The sequence below is a fragment of the Callorhinus ursinus genome, unplaced genomic scaffold, assembly GCF_003265705.2.
Source record: "Callorhinus ursinus isolate GAN/ISIS: 27379988/994484 unplaced genomic scaffold, GSC_fseal_2.0 scaffold25, whole genome shotgun sequence".
In the NCBI taxonomy this organism is placed as follows: Eukaryota; Metazoa; Chordata; class Mammalia; order Carnivora; family Otariidae; genus Callorhinus; species Callorhinus ursinus.
The window spans coordinates 14942954-14959146 of record NW_027397087.1 but is presented as its reverse complement, the minus strand read 5'-3'; the positions used below and the strand labels follow the sequence as shown (position 1 = coordinate 14959146).

Here is a 16193-nt window from a genome sequence, read left to right as displayed (position 1 = left end):
TTACCATGGCCTGGAATGTGCTGTGTAATCCAGGCCCTGCCCCGTGTTCCAGCCCCATGGCGTGCCCCTTCCCCCTTGCTTTCTGAGCTCTGGTCACAGTGGCCTTTTTCATTACTAGAGAAGCCAGGCCCTCTCCCCACTCAGAGCCCCTGCTCTTGCTGTGTCTTAAACCTCGGAAGCACTTACTCTCACTTTGCACAGCTGACCTGCTCTCATCCTTTAGGCCTCTGTATAAATAACCACCTTCTCCAAGAAGTCATCCATGGTGGGTATCCCCAATTATTCTCTATCCTGGCAGCGTGCTTACTTCATTTGTAGATGAAATCACAGCCTCAAATCTAAGATGATTTTAAATGTGGGCGCCTGGGTGGCTCAGATGGTTGGGCATCTGCCTTCGGCTCAGGTCATGATCCCAGAGTCCTGGGATCGAGTCCCACATCGGGCTCCCTGCTCCTTGGGAGCCTGCTTCTCCCTCTGCCTCTCTCTCTCTCTCTCTGTCTCTCATGAATAAATAAATAAAAATATTTAAAATGATTTTAAATATATTCATCTATTTGCTGACTACTTGCCCTGCCAGGTGATAAATTCCACGTGGTCAGGGACTTTTTCTCTTGCTGCTCACTGATACTGCACAGTAGCTCGGTAACTATTTGTTGAATGAAGAAATTCTTGATTACATTTTACAACTGTAATGTTTACTCATTGAACCTGGTCATGGAAGTCAGAATGTCTGATTTTATTTTAGGCATTGGGTAAAATATACACAATTTACCATTTTAGCCATCTTTAGATGCAGAGTTCGTGACACTAAGTGCATTCACATGGTGTGCAACCACCCCCACCATCCATCTCCAGAACTTTTTCACCTTCTTGAACTGTAACTGTACCCATTAAACAATAACTCCCTTCTCCTCATCTCCCTCAGCCCCTGGTAACCACCGTTCTACTTTCTGTCTCTATGAGTTTGGCTCGTCTGGCTATCTCATATTAGTGGAACCTATATTGGAATAACACCAATCAGTTCATTTTTATTTCCCCTTTACAAGCATAGGCCTTTATTCTCCATATGTGAAAATCTCATTTATAATAATGATTTTCCAATTTTAACAATAAACATTCCCTTAGAATCCTTCAGAAATTTAATGCCCTTCAGATAGAATTTGTATTTGGACATTAAGCAATATTACAAGGCCCTTTTAAGATACACGAGTTGATCTAAGAATATGTCAGCCCTGGAAAGTTATATTGAATATCATTGATCACAGGGCCCTTTACTCCTATGTTATTAATCTGGCTTTTGGAATGTAGGGAATGCTTTATACACGGTGGCTTTGAAGAAAATGTAAAAGAACAAATACATCAAATTGTTGTATAACACAATTGTTTTTGTCTTGCTGTTCAATAGCTGATGCTGTGTGGTGAAGCTGCAGTTTGGTTTAACATGGCATTCATGCAAGCCGTTTTCAAAGTGCATAGATCCGAGCCAGCTGGTTCTCTAACGTGCAATTTGCAGACCACGAAAAATGAAGACACTCTATGATTTTATTATCTTGATGGTAACTCTGTCACCCAACCCAGAATTTGACTTATACCTACCCCACCACCCATTTTTTTTTCTAGTGAAGGTAGTTTGCAGATAACATTGGGGAAAAGTGAAAATCAGTAGGAGGTACAGTGAGGGAACAAAGAGTGTGAAGTCCGTGATGATTCATACATGAGATATTCTCTTCCCTGAACAAGATTGTTTACTGTTTTCTTCACCACGGAAGAGAATAAAATGCGGTAACAGTATGGGGCACCTGGGTGGCTCAGTTGGTTAAGCGACTGCCTTCGGCTCAGGTCATGATCCTGGAGTCCCGGGATCGAGTCCCACATCGGGCTCCCTGCTCAGCAGGGGAGTCTGCTTCTCCCTCTTGCCCTCTTCCCTCTCTTGCTCTCTATCTCTCATTCTCTCTCTCTCAAATAAATAAAATCTTAAAAAAAAATGCGGTAACAGTATTTTGTAGTTGAGTCGATGCTGCACATAATCAGGTTCCACAGAACCATGGCCAGGATTTGTCAACCACTCTGTCTGCGTGTTACAGTTAAAAGGTGTATATCCCCTGTGTCTGCAGTTTTGAATGATATTTATAATAAAATTTGTAATGGTAATACTTTTATGAATTAAAGAAGTTAAAAGTCAGGAAAATGTTAACAGAAAGAGTTTTGTGCTTATTCTTCTGCCCTATATCTAAAATTTTTTTTTAGTTAGTTAACAGTGAAGCTGTATCTCAGATACAGTTACTAAAAGATAAACATGTTGCATAATGTAATTTAGTAAATTTTGCCAAAAGGTCATATTCTTTAAATAACATTATAGAGACCATAGTCACACTCATATCTTGCATGTAGTATTTTATAAAAATGTATGGATTGGAAAGTATATTTGAAATTTATTGTGTCATTAAAAAAAAAGAAACATAGCTTGGATGAAATGGAAGAGACAATATTGCATAATAAAAGTAGCCCAGGAAGGAATTCTCACCTCTTCAGAATTTTTATTATTAAACATTTCCAAACTTACATTAAAGTTGAAATAATAGTGTAAAGTATACCCACATACCTTCCACCTACATTAAATATCTGTTAACATTTTTCCACTTTTATACACATAATATTCTCTATGTGCTTATTTCTATATCTGTGTGTATATATTATAATATATAATATAATATATATTACACTAGCATATATAGTATATAGAAATGTAATTATATATTATATATTTATAACATATAGGTATGTACTTATATATATTTGTTATCTGTTTGTTTTGGTGAATCATTTGAAAGTTAAGTTGCATACATCACACTTTACCTCAGAGATAATCAAAATACCATGACCATATCTAAGAGAACAATTCCACAATATTATATAATATGTAGCCCATATAAAATTTCCCCAGTTGTCTCTTTTTGAAACAGAATCCAATTAAGGGGGGGCACCTGGGTGGCTCAGTCATTAAACGTCTGCCTTCGGCTCAGGTCGTGATCCCAGGGTCCTGGGATCGAGCCCCGCATCAGGCTCCCTGCTCAGCGGGAAGTCTGCTTCTCCCTCTCCCACTCCCCCTGCTTGTGTTCCCTCTCTCTCTGTGTCTGTCAAATAAATAAATAAAAATCTTTTTTTTTTAAAGAATCCAGTTAAGGTTTGGTTATTATGTCTTTTTAATCTAATCCCTCTACCATCTTCTTCCTCTTTTTTTTTTCTTTAGAGAGAGGGGTGATTTATTTTTGGAAAAGTTCAGGACAGTTGCCTTTGAAAATCACACATTCTGGGTTTTCTTAGTGTTTCCTTGTGGTGGCATTTGTCTTGTTCTTCTACCCCATATGTCCTCTCTGCTACAAGTTAGGTCTGGAAACTTCATTGATAAAGGTTTGACTATTTTTGGCATAAACATCATAGATGATGTTTAGTACTTTATATTTAATCAAACCAGGAGTCATGGAAGTATTTCAAGGTGGTCTATAATAGTATAATTCTTGAGGAAATTAAAAGTTAACTTTTGGTGTTACCGATGCTAACTTTGATCATTGGGTTTGGAACCTGGGTGGAGAATTCCCCTGGCATTTCACTCAGGTACCACGTCTAGCACTGGGCAGGGCAGTTGGAAGTGGGAGTCTGGTAGTGAAGTGATATCATGTAAGTAGGTGCACTTTGTAACACTGAGAAGGGAAAGCTTAGAAATGTGAATTCAGTACTATTAGGACAGTGGAGCAGTGGGTGGTTAGCCTTCTTAAATTTTAATTTGCTGTTTTAGTGAACTTGTGGTTAGTATAATTAATAAAGAACATAGTAAAGTGCCTCATAATCAGTCAACACTATGGAAATGAATACTATGGAATTGGGGATTGTATTGAGCAGCTGCAGTCCCAGTTCATGGGCTTTCTCACATTTCTAAGGTTAGAGCTTCAGGTAAGCAGTCAGCTATCTTGCAGACACCACCAATTAATAATGGAACATAAGCACTTCTCAATAAAGTTAAGAGAGAGAGAGAGAGATTGAACCTAGAGCCCTAGAGGGCAAAATCACTTTGGGGGGCTTTTGCAAAAGACAGACGCCCAGGCCCCATTCCACATCTACTGAATTGGATTCCAGGGGATGGGAGCGGGGGAGAGAGGGAGAGGGGCTGTGGGAGGACAGGGGTGAGGCCCAGGCATTAGCATTTTGCAAAACTTCCCCAGGTGATTTGGTTATGTCCTGAGGTTAAGAATAATTGGAGTAAGAAGAAATGGCAGCAGTTATGAGACTAATTATGATGATGGAACTTCTTTGCTTTAATTTTCCTCAGACTAAAAGTTCTCTGAACTCTTCCCTCAGGAGGTTGTATTGAAATTCCCCACGTTCGGAGGCTAATGCGTCCCAGGCCAACCTACCTGAAAGGAAGAAGCATGCTGTGACCCTGTCATGGATAAATTGATATCTCATTCTTTTTTTTGGTAATTTTTATGAAAAGAAGGATTTAAAATAATTGGAGCCTACTGCCCCAAATTATATCCTTGTGCCTTCCCTGCAGTTTGTGGTTTAGGGACTGGGCAGGAGTGACAGGATTTCATTGTACCACAGAATATTCTTTCTCTGTGCATGATGCATTTGCTTCAGGGTGAAGTCTGATTACAAATGAAAGTGAAGCAACACTGTGGGTCACAGCATTCTGAGCTGCAGATCTGGGAAGGGACCAAGGATCTGAAACTACACATACACGTTGGTTAGATCCTGTCTTGAGGCTAAATCTATGGGGACTATTGAACAGTCCTGGAGCCCCTCACCAGTCAGAATGGGAACATGTAGATGCAGAATTTCCCATGAACAAGCCACACTAAAGTAAGCCAGTTAAGAACAAATAAAATTGCATTTTAATTAGGGAAAGGCTTGGCCTGTTGCCCTAGTTCATGGAGGTCTTATAAGGAAGTGATTGTGGAGCAGTTTGCAAACAGAAAGTGTTTTTAATACTATATTTTAGTTGAATTAGGAGTAATGATTTACGTTGAGGGAATGAGTCAGACATTACCCAAGCATTGAATTAGGCACATTCCATGTCTCGTGCTGGGACTATCTGGAAAAAAAAAAAAAAAAGTATGTAAATTTAGCCTGGTGTCACATAAGTGCTATGGGAATAATTGTAAATAATTGGATTATTAGTAAGGAACTAGGAGTGTGGGCAGATTTTTTTTTCTGTGGTTCAAGTATTGGACAAAAAACAGCATAACTTTGGCAATCTAAATGAAACACAGGACAGAAAGCACATGCTGCCAAATCAGAATGACATTTGAAAACCACGTTAATAGAGCATTTACCTTCCAAGAAATTTTTAGATCCAATTCTATTTCATCCAGATTATGCCTCTCCCTTGGCACTCAGCGATTTTTATTGAAAATGTGTCTTACAGATACATTTTATGTCCACTTACTAATCTGCACTGTCAAATGGTTTGGTTCTTTGTCCATAGTGTTAAGTATTTAGTGTAGAAATGTGTCAAGTCTATAGATTCTGTTATACATACTCCAACTATTTGCCAGATATCCAGTATATTTAATAAAGATGGGTCCCTATGTGCTCTAGAGATGCCTAATAAAAATTGTCAGAATTTACAGTTGCCATTTCTATTCCATGCATTTCATATTGAAATGAGAGTAAGAAGTCGTTGACCCTGGAAAAGTCTAAGGATTATTTTCTTTTTATGAGGGTCTTCCAATGAGGAATTCATGTCTGAAGTCATGAGGCAGTGTCAGGCAGGACTGAATCAGATTGTCTTAGTATTTTGTAGTGTGCCTTGATTTTGCTGGTGTCAATCTCAAAAGACACTTTTGCACCTACCCTGAATCTTTGCGATCCTCATCTATAAAATATTTTCTGTAGGTTATCTTGACAAAGTGAGCAGCAAAACCAAATCCAAGCAGTGTCAAAGAGAGGATTGTAAATTCAAATTCATGTTCCATTATGTTTTTTAAAGATTGAAAACGTCATGCCACCATGAATCTGTTTGACTCAAGCATTTGTACTTACCTCCGTAAATTAAGAGAAGAAACAAACTTAAATTTCTTTCCTTGTTACCTAACATAGGAGGTTTTATTTATTTTTTAAATAAAAGATTCTGTTGCTGTGATCTTTCTAGTCTCAGAAGTAAAATATGCATATGTAGTTATAAAAATCTTGGTGGCCGTTGCATGAGACTAAACATTTTTCCTCCTCAAGGAGTTCATTAGTAATGTATGGTGAATGTTGTATGTAATAATGAAGGAGTAGAAGCAATTTAAATGACACACAGTAAGGAAATTATTGAATAAATTATGTTATAACTTGATGGAAAGTTATCCATCATGTACATCCATTAATGTAACAATTAAAATCATATTTTGGAGTAGTAGTTACATGGGAAAATGCTTTTGGCAATGTTAAGATTCAAAATTACAGATTTAATATAGTTCCTATTTCATGAGGAAGAAAAACACACGCGTAAAATTAGGTTAAGATAATATAACCAATATGTATCAAAGATTTCTTTAGCTGCAATTACATGTGATTTTTATTTTCTTGCTTATGTTGCTACCTTTTTCTAATTGTCTGAAATAATTTTTTATTTTCGAATCACAAAAATATACAATAAAGTGTTAAAATAGAAAAGAAATGCCATATGTTAGAGAAGTATTTATTAAATGCCTACAGGTAATATTTGGAAGAATTGAGCCAAATAATGAACGATTGCAGCCTTTGACTTTGTCCATGTGTTTACTGCCTTTAAGAGCACTTTTGCTGTGAACTGTCATGGTGCTGTCATTTTTCTTTATTGACAGAATGAAATGAGGGCAGAGATCTTATTCAACAGCATTTAATTTTTGTATTCTTGTTCGAATTCAATACTATGGAAGAAGATGGCGGATTTTGAATAGATCTGGCATACTATGAAAAATATTAAATTTTAAAATATACCTAGAATTTGGCTATATAAAACTGAAAAATAATCAGTAGGGTAAAAAAAAATGCATGAACAAAGTAAAAAGACACTAAACTGAGGAGGCAACAAGACGAGGCTGGAAAGGTGGGTGGGGCCAGAGCATTAGAGACTTGAGGGGAAGAAAGGTGTGAGCTTAGTCTTTTTGAACGAAACTGGTGGTGTTTACGTACAATCTAAACAAATTTTTGGCCTGTGTGTGTATCCTATACTAGTGTTTACTTAATATTTTTCTTTAAATTGAATTAAACTTTTAAAATTCATCTTCTTCATAGCAAACGTATATGAGAAATCACTAGTCTGTTATGGTTATACTTTTTAATAATACAAATTAGAATTGATAAATGACTACTAACCTTACAATCTAAAGCCATCTTGCATCCCGTCAGCGATACACATAGCACACTTTGGCAAGCACTTGCGTGGAAAGGACGATGTGGAGATGTGGACTTGACTTTTTGGCCATCCTGTCCGTCTCTCAAGTGCTACCAGAATTTGGGCGTAATCCTCTTGCTGAACTTGACTGGGTGACGTTTTGTTTTAGGAACTCCTCAGAAGGCTCATCTTTGCACATGGACATTAGGGCAGCATGGGCATTAGGGTGGTGCCATTGAGCACAGATGGCTCATTCCAGCAAGATAGAAGGGAGAGTGAGGAAGAACATTTTAGTGATAGGGAGTCGCTGGGGTCATAACTGCAAGAGAGAAAGCAGGAGAGAATACACAGAACAGAGACATGCCTACCTACCTAGAGAAAGAAAGAAAAAAGAAAAGTGAAAACCTAACCCAGAGGTTTCATCAGCACACACGGTGATTTTCATAAACTGTAGAATTCAGTGGTGAAAGGAACTTACTGGAGTTATTTATTATTTATCTACTGCATCCCTGGACTCACAGGGAACACTATGTACTTCTGAAAATGACACAGGGGAGCATGCAGTTTTGGGTAATGGGTAGAAGCCCATGGGTTTTGCCACAACTCAGCCTTCCTTAATCTGTCAAGGTCACTGTAGAACAGAAAGGGATATTATGGTCTCAATTTCTCTCATAGGGAGACTGAGGACAGCCTGACTTTGGTCCACTGTGCTCACTACATGTTAATCTTTCTTGTTTCTTGGATGCTGAATCCAGATTGACTTTCTCCTTTTAGCAAAACAAAACAGAACAAAAACGGAGGCAGATTTTTGTATCCAGTGAGAGTACTTGGAAATTCTCCTGTGGCCTTCGCTTATCCCTGTGTGCTTGAAGATGGACTTTTGCCCAAGGGTTACAATGAGTTCAGACCAATGTCCTTACTCTTTGTCTTAAATACCTAATGTCTTTGCATGGGTAAATATTTTAAAATGCTTACTTATTTGTTTGCTTGCTTGTTTTTTGTATTTGAAATAAGATGGACCCAATCCAAAAGAAATGAGTAACCCATTTCTTCTGTTCAAGGACCTACCAGGAGGAAGGTGCCACGACTTGCCTCATTGCAAATTTTGAAATTTTTTGCTTTCTCCAGCCTGAATAATTATAGACTGTAAGCTCCGTGAGGGCAGGGATTTGATCTGTTTTAATCATTTAAACATCTACATCAAGCACAGGGGCTGATTCATAGTAGGCACTAATACATTTTTTTGAGTGAATGAATGTATATTAATATCATAATGCTATGTATGTATAGGACATCATAGTTGTAAAGTGTTTGATCCTTACAACAGTGTCTTCACAGTGGGTAGGAACTGGTGTTTTTATCCCTGTGTCCTAGGTGAGGAACATGGAGGTGAGCGGTAGAATGGTCTGCCCAAGGCTTCGCACGGAGTCACCGATGTGCAGTTCTATCCCTGCACACTCTTTCCCAATTTGGAGTCAAGTGAGATGGGGCACAGCTGTTCCTCTGCCTAATGGTTCCTGCTTTTCTGGACCTTCATGGAATTCTCCTTCTTTATTTTCAGATTACAGGACAGGCCCATGTTTTACTGTGGTCAGCAACCAGATGTGCCAGGGACAGCTCAGCGGGATTGTATGCACAAAAACACTCTGCTGTGCCACAGTCGGCCGAGCCTGGGGCCACCCCTGTGAGATGTGCCCCGCCCAGCCCCACCCCTGTCGCCGGGGCTTCATTCCAAATATCCGAACCGGAGCCTGTCAAGGTAAACCTCTGGCCCATGGAGTTATTAATGGATTCATCTTATTTGCTCTGGAGAGCCATTCTCCAGTGAAGTTGGAGAGAATGGAAAAGCGGTGTCAGAGACATAGCTTCACGATTTCGCTGACGGCATGATATCCAACTTAGGCATTAGGAGCCTGGCTCAAGAGAGCCGCTCTTCTCCCTGGAGTTTTCCTTGCCTGCAGCTCCCTCCCCCCCGCAGAGGTGTTTCTAGGGGGTGGTATGATTCTCTTTGCAGCAATGCTGTGCATCGCAGCAATGCTGTGTATAAATACTGAGCAAAATTTGTGCACAAGGTAGTTTGTTTTTCCCAATTTTTTTCCTTCATTTGATACTGTTGGAGTTCCTCTGTCTCATGGGTTGTACTTAGTTGACCTCAAGAAAATTGTTCCTCTCTCCATTCTACATGCTACATTATGCTTTTTTTTTTTTTTTACAAGTCAGAAATAAATTAAGATTTGTTTCACAGTTTTAAATATCCCCAGATGTCGCCTGCTCGCTTCTTCTCCTGCCTCCCATAGAAGCCCTTACTCTGTTTTTGGCTTTCACTCCTGTTCTTCCAGCTGTACAAATTCTTTTATTGTCTGGATGTCTGGCAGGAAACAGGAGGAAGTGAACGGAGGCAGTTCAGCACTAAACTGATGGGATTGAAAACTCCCAGGCTGTATCTGTTTCCTTTAGACATCTTCAGGGCTTTTTCAGCAAGTTGCAATATTTTCAGAAAATTCAGGGTACGCTTTTCTGAGGCAAGCAGATACTAGTTTTGTTCTGTATGCTAATTCTAAGGCCAATATGCAGTAAAACAGAACTAGAGCTTAACCCCACAGGTCTGTGGGTCTCCATTAAATTATACTTCCACAAATTCCACTTGTGATAAGCACTGTTGGTCCTGGCTCCCGACTGCTGTGTATAACATACAGCTCCTTTATGTGCCCTTCAACTTGTCCTTCTGAGTGTCAGGAGCAGCAAGAAGTCACTTTGAAACAAAGGAATTACAGAGGGGTCTAGTGTGTGATTTTATAAAATAAAAAGTAAGTTTAGTTCCCCCTTTCTTGGGTACCTTCTTTATTTTTTCTCATCCTTAGAAAGTCCCAGTGAGTTTTGAAGAAATTCTTGGTCTTGGTGTTCTGAAGCCAGCCACTACCCATGAACACACCGACAGACACCAGAAAGCCAGATGTGGTGTCCATGAGTCCTTGTCAGAGGTTGAGGCACTAAGAGAACTGGGGGACAGAGAATGAAGAGAGAGAGGGAAGAGCGACTCCTCTGTGGATTTACTATGCATTTCCTATCGTCTAGACTTGTCCAGCATTTTCTTTCTGTCCCTTCCTGACTCTGCTATTAGACATCCAAGAAAAAAAATGAAAAGATTTCTATGAGAAATTTTGTGAAACCCACAAAATCAAAATGGCAGTCATATTGCCACTTTGAGAATGAAATTCATCATGTTTGGTTGTGTGTGTGTGTGTGGTTCCCCCCCCCCCCGCCCCCGAGGGATTCTGCTGTCGGCCTGGGGCTCTGTCTCTTTCCTGGTGTTTTCAGACCTTGTGCCAGATGTGAGGGGCTGTGAGCAAATGGGTTCATAAAGGAGCTTATTCTGTCTTCAGTCTTGGAAGGTATGGCCAGCAGAGAAGTGCCCTCATATATATTACCTCTTGGCCAAAAATTATGACCAACATGACTATCAAGTTTTGTTTATATATACCATCAATTTCAAATAACATTTTAATAACTTATTCGGCATGTCAAGAGAATGGAAACTTCTGGTCTAAGACAAAATGGAGATCAACTATAAAACATAATCTAATTATACTTCACATATAGCTATTCATTTGTGGGCCAAGATATTCCATTTAAAACAGCGACACTTTTATAGCAAAATAAATTGTTGCTCCTTTAGTATCCTTTCCCTCATGCCGACTTTTCTCAAGAATACAGGTTATTAGAGATCTTAAAATTGGTGATCATTCTCTTGCTTCATACAATGAAGAGTAAAACAAGAGAGTACACTAGGTTTCCAGATTTCAAAAAGAATATCCAAAGTGAGAGAAAGAAAAGTTAGACTGCCACCCCGGGGGTTCCTTTATTAAACTAGACCTTTGTTATATATGAAGAGATGGAAAGAATGTACATGATGTATTTTTTACAATCTTTCTAACTGAACATAATGAGCCTGGAATGATTTCTTTTGTTCCTAGGAGGTTCCTATTTGGGGCCACATGTGGGACCATAGTTATTAGGTGCCAGGGATACAGCCGTGAACAAAACAAAGAACCTGCCCTCTGAAATTTGCATTAAAGACAATGGATTTATGAAACAAAACAAAGCAAACAAGTATTTATCAGGTTGGCTGGTGATTCAGCCTATGGAAAAAAAGAAGCAAAGAAGGGTGGTGAAAAACAGGGGGCTGGCTATTGCTATTAGATTGGCCAGGGAAGGGTCCACTGCCAGAGTGGAACAGAGACCTGACGGACGGGGCAGCAGGAACCTTTATGCAGCTCTGTGGAGGGAGAATAATCCAGGCAGAGGGGTCACTGCTACAAAACCCTGAGGCAGGTGCATCCTTGGTACATTTAAGGAATGGCAAGGAAGCCAGTGTGGAAGGAGAGGAGTGAGAGAGGGAGGACGCCAGAAGATGAGGTCAGAGAGTAGAGGGGGCAATAGAATCTGCTAAGATATGGGCTTGAGTTTTGAGCTGGGAAGGACACACTCTGACTTACCTTTAAAAAGGTTCCCTCTGCTGGCCGCTCTGCCAGCACGGTGAGTCTGCAGCTGAGACGGCACATTCATCTGGGGTGTCTCTCCGTTCTCAGTCCAATTTCCTGGGTTATTTAGTTTTGACTGCACAAGCCAATTCTACAGGATGGAAGGTGAACATTTCCCATTTCATTTGCATAAAAACATTCACTATCTCGTGTAGGCCGAGTGATCTTAAGTAAATTCTGTTTTAACTGAATCATTCAATGTAAGTCTTAGAGACAGTTTTATTATAGAAATGGGTTGCATTTTGATCCTAAGGCTTTTTTGAATAACTCTAGTTATTATTGTCAGCCTTTTAATCATTGTATCCCTGTAATTTGCAGCATGCATAGTAAAACCCACAAAAATCAGTATAAATATTCCCCCTTACACAGGAAAGATGGAAGGTGGGAAAATTAACAATATTTGTGACTTCTTATAAGACATTATTGGCCAAGTTTTGTTACTCAAGTAATTTATTTTACATAAAGTAATTGTGAGAAATAGTTTCTCTCATCATATTCCAAATATTGTGATGGACGAATAACTCACTGACATAAATATGGTAATATAATTGTAGACAAACTATCGCATTTTCTTCTGCAATGACTTATATGGATCTCTCCCTCTCCTCTCTCTGTCTCCTAAAATCTGACAGATGTGGATGAATGCCAGGCCATCCCCGGGCTCTGTCAGGGAGGAAATTGCATTAATACTGTTGGGTCTTTTGAGTGCAAATGCCCTGCTGGACACAAATTTAATGAAGCATCACAAAAATGTGAAGGTAAGAAATATCATGCTTGGCAGTTAAGGGGTGGAGGGGCAGGCAAAACCCAAATCAGTGACAAGCTTTATTGTAAATTGTTCCAGAATCCTTCTGTCTTTGTCATCCCTGTGAATGTGTAAATATAATATTCTTACCAGAAATAATATGCCTTTGTGCTATTGAACCAGAAAAACCCTGTAGCTTTTTCCACTTTTATAGACCCAAAATAAGAGATCCATCTGAATCAAATTAAATATTAAAACATGAAATATTTTTGAACCAATATTTGGGTTAAAATGTTCAAGACACATGTTTTTGCATAGTTCTAGAGACATAAATTTAAATTTAATCATTACATATCATTCAGAAAGACATATCTTCTGATGTTTTTCTAGTTAAAATGTATGCTTGGTTTTTTTTGAGAGATTAATAACTCATATTTATGCTCCTAGTACAAGTTTAGTATTTTCTTTTCTGCCTATCAAATGGAAGCCTTTTAATGTTAGTCAAACAGAAAAATAACTGGAGGTAAATTTACATATTTTCATTTAGTTTATAGATTGAGCTCCTCCTGAAAATGTGTATAAGAGAATGTGTTCATATTCACCACTACTGCTACTTGCCAAAAAGAGGCCTGGCATCCAAGGTCATAATAAATGCTTTTTCCCTGAGAGAGAAATAAGTAGGCAGCATCAAACTCTCTTTTCTTTGATGAGTGCACATATAATGTCTGACAATAAAGTAACAAGGTACTGGTCGATAACGTAACAAGGTACGTGTCTCATCAAACTCAGCGGAGCAAATTTCTTCCTTCATTTTCAGCTCTACCTGGTGTGATATAAAATTTCATTTTGTCGCATGTACTGCTGTTGTGTCAACTCCTAAACCTCAGCCATGAGGAATAGTTCATTCTAAGTCATTTGTCTGGGATTGCGTCTGGGTCGTTAATCTTTGTAGATAGCCACAGTATATCATACATGGGAAAGACCGCGTCAGATTTGAGGTGCGGTTTGTAAATTACATAGAAGTTTACCATCAACTTGCTCTGAAATGGAATAATCTGAAATTTGACTCTGCTAGAATTATCTTTATGGGTGAGAGTTGTTTTTAAGTTATTAATCATCATAGAATTTATAATGATATGTTCTTGAACATGCTATATACAGTTGAGGTAGCTGTGAAGAATACTCAGGTTCTGAGGAAGGAGGACTTCTTAAAAACATTTTAAGTTTCAAAAAACAATAAAGTTGACTCTTACCGCCCGATGTATTCTAGGAGTTATATTGTAGATCTAAGTTAGAAGCAGAGAATGTTGATGCTGAATGGGGTAAAGAACTTACCTATTTGCACCCTTTCACGTTATAAATTAAGGAACTGGCTATGTTAAGTGCCCTGTTTGAAGTCCTTAGATAGTGCAAATTTACTTCTTTTGATTCACACTCTGGTACTTATTGTACCATATTATATCATCTTCTTTCTTGGATATAAGCCATAACCTCTAATATTAATATTTAATTGTATTTCCTAATATTTTGAAAATTTTGAAATATGATAGTATAGATTTTCAGGTACCATTTATGTGTCTTTTATGCCGTTAATAAGCTGTTAGGTTTATAATAGCATGCAATATCCACATCAGCAGTGGGTTGCATCTTATATTTTCAGGCTTTCTCAGCTTGATATATTCAGCTTAGGTATGGTCAGTTTTGAGATTTAGGGCAGTATGGTCCATATGGTTTGTCCAGTCTTCATTGTTTCTGGAATTCAGTAGCTTCCAGCTTGGAGCAAAATTGTTTTCCTGTGTCCCTTGCCTTTCCCTCAGACCTGTCAGTTAACGTGGCTCAGGATGGATCACCTTGTGTGGTTGTGAACAAGACAGAAGATGCACAGATTTAATACTCAGACTGAAAGAAAACTCATCCAAAATCCTCCTGTTAATGCTAAGCCTATTATGGTGGTGTGTCCAATGGACAAAAAATTTAGTCTGAGAATTACTTAATCCTTTTTCACAAATATTTTTTTTCCCGGCTACATATTGAAATCAGTAGCAAGATAAAAACAGCATACTTTTGGCTAGACCTTTTTTTTTTTCCTTAACCATCTACGGTTACATTAAATTCAGATGATGGGTTTTTTTTCCCACCCTTTTTATTTTTTTATGCAAAATTGAGACTGGAAGAGAATGTCCCGTTAGTAGTACATGTACTCTGGTCTGGAAGCTGATTTGGGCATTGTTGCCCTGTCTTACTGGGGTAGGAGAGTAATCAGAAAGTCCTCCAAGAATGCTTGGTAAGCTGAGTCTCCTCCTTCGGCTCTCCCTTGCTTTTCTCCAGCTCCATGCCTCATTATGGGGAAGTCGTAACTCTGGACATAGGATGATTGATAGGATGGTCAATAGAAGGAATTCCAGAAAATCTAGCCCACACCACTAAAAAGGATGAAGAGAAATTCTGTGTGCTCTAGGAAGATGGGCAGGCCACAGTGGGATTCTGTGACTTTGTGAAAATCATTCTGGCACCTTTGCCATTACTTTGAGTGGCTTTTTGGAATGCATCTTCCTCTTGACTTGGAAAGGAAGGGACTGGGTACCTGGAAGCCCACAGTAATTTATTTAAAAAACCAATTCAATCAAAAATTGGCTTTAGCAAATTTACAGGATGCTAACCTTCACTCCCTCAGTGATGGTAAGAGCAGTTTATTTTGTGAGATCTTCCTTTTGCAGAATTCTCCTTTCTTAAAATATCCCCTTTCCCTGAAACTTAAAAAAGTCACAGACCAAGTTTTATATCAATGCATGCAATTTAGATTCATTCGAAATGTAAATTAACAAGCTGAAGTGGTTAAATAACAATTACTACATTTTCATAAATTTAAGAAGAAAAGATTAAGATTTATAGCTATGATTTGAGAAAAAGGGAAACAGAGTTCATGCCCACCTTCATTGTTGATTTTTCCAATGACTCTCGAGTGTGCACACTGAAAGAACACATGAGGCTTTTCTTTTCAGAAACCAAGGCCATATTTGCATAGGTTACTGTGGGAGGAAATTAAGAAATAAAAAAGTGTCATTAAAGGATTAAGTTTTATTTCTGGAAGAAGTCCTTTGGATTCCTAATTAACCACTAATATTTTGGGATTTAGATTATCGCCAGCCCAGCCTTTAGCAATTATAATAGCACTGCATGATGCAAAGGACTTTTCAAAAATGTAGCTCTTAATCTGTACACTCCCTAATACATGGCCAAAAACCTTAAGACTTCCCCTTTCTAAAATGATGACATATTTATCTGATGGCTACTTGCTCTTAGGGGCTCTTAGTGGGATCCCTGCCCCTCTCCCCACGGCCCAGCCGCTGGCACTTGGAGACTTGGGTCTCACATCACTTTGTAATTGAGACTCTTTGCTCTTATTTTGAGTTTTACTCATGCTGGTTTTCAGAAGGTCTCAATGTAACGCAAGAGCTATGCCTGGGCACCAGAATTATAGAAATCAGTCCTGTGCTCATACGTATACTGTGAGGATTAGATGGATTAACACACATGAAACCTT

At 38.7% G+C, this 16193-nt stretch overlaps 1 protein-coding gene across 3 annotated transcripts in view; it reads left to right on the top strand.

Moving 5' to 3' along the window:
- Window positions 1-16193, top strand: part of FBN1 (fibrillin 1) — a 224411-nt gene that overhangs the window by 93588 nt on the left and 114630 nt on the right. For 2 of the 3 annotated variants that reach the window (XM_025884184.2, XM_073876964.1), the window contains exons 7-8: window positions 8925-9122; window positions 12537-12662. In XM_025884184.2, the coding sequence (XP_025739969.1) occupies window positions 8925-9122; window positions 12537-12662 (324 nt within the window). The remainder of the gene's footprint in view (window positions 1-8924; window positions 9123-12536; window positions 12663-16193) is intronic. The other variant, XM_073876962.1, reaches the window with a different exon arrangement.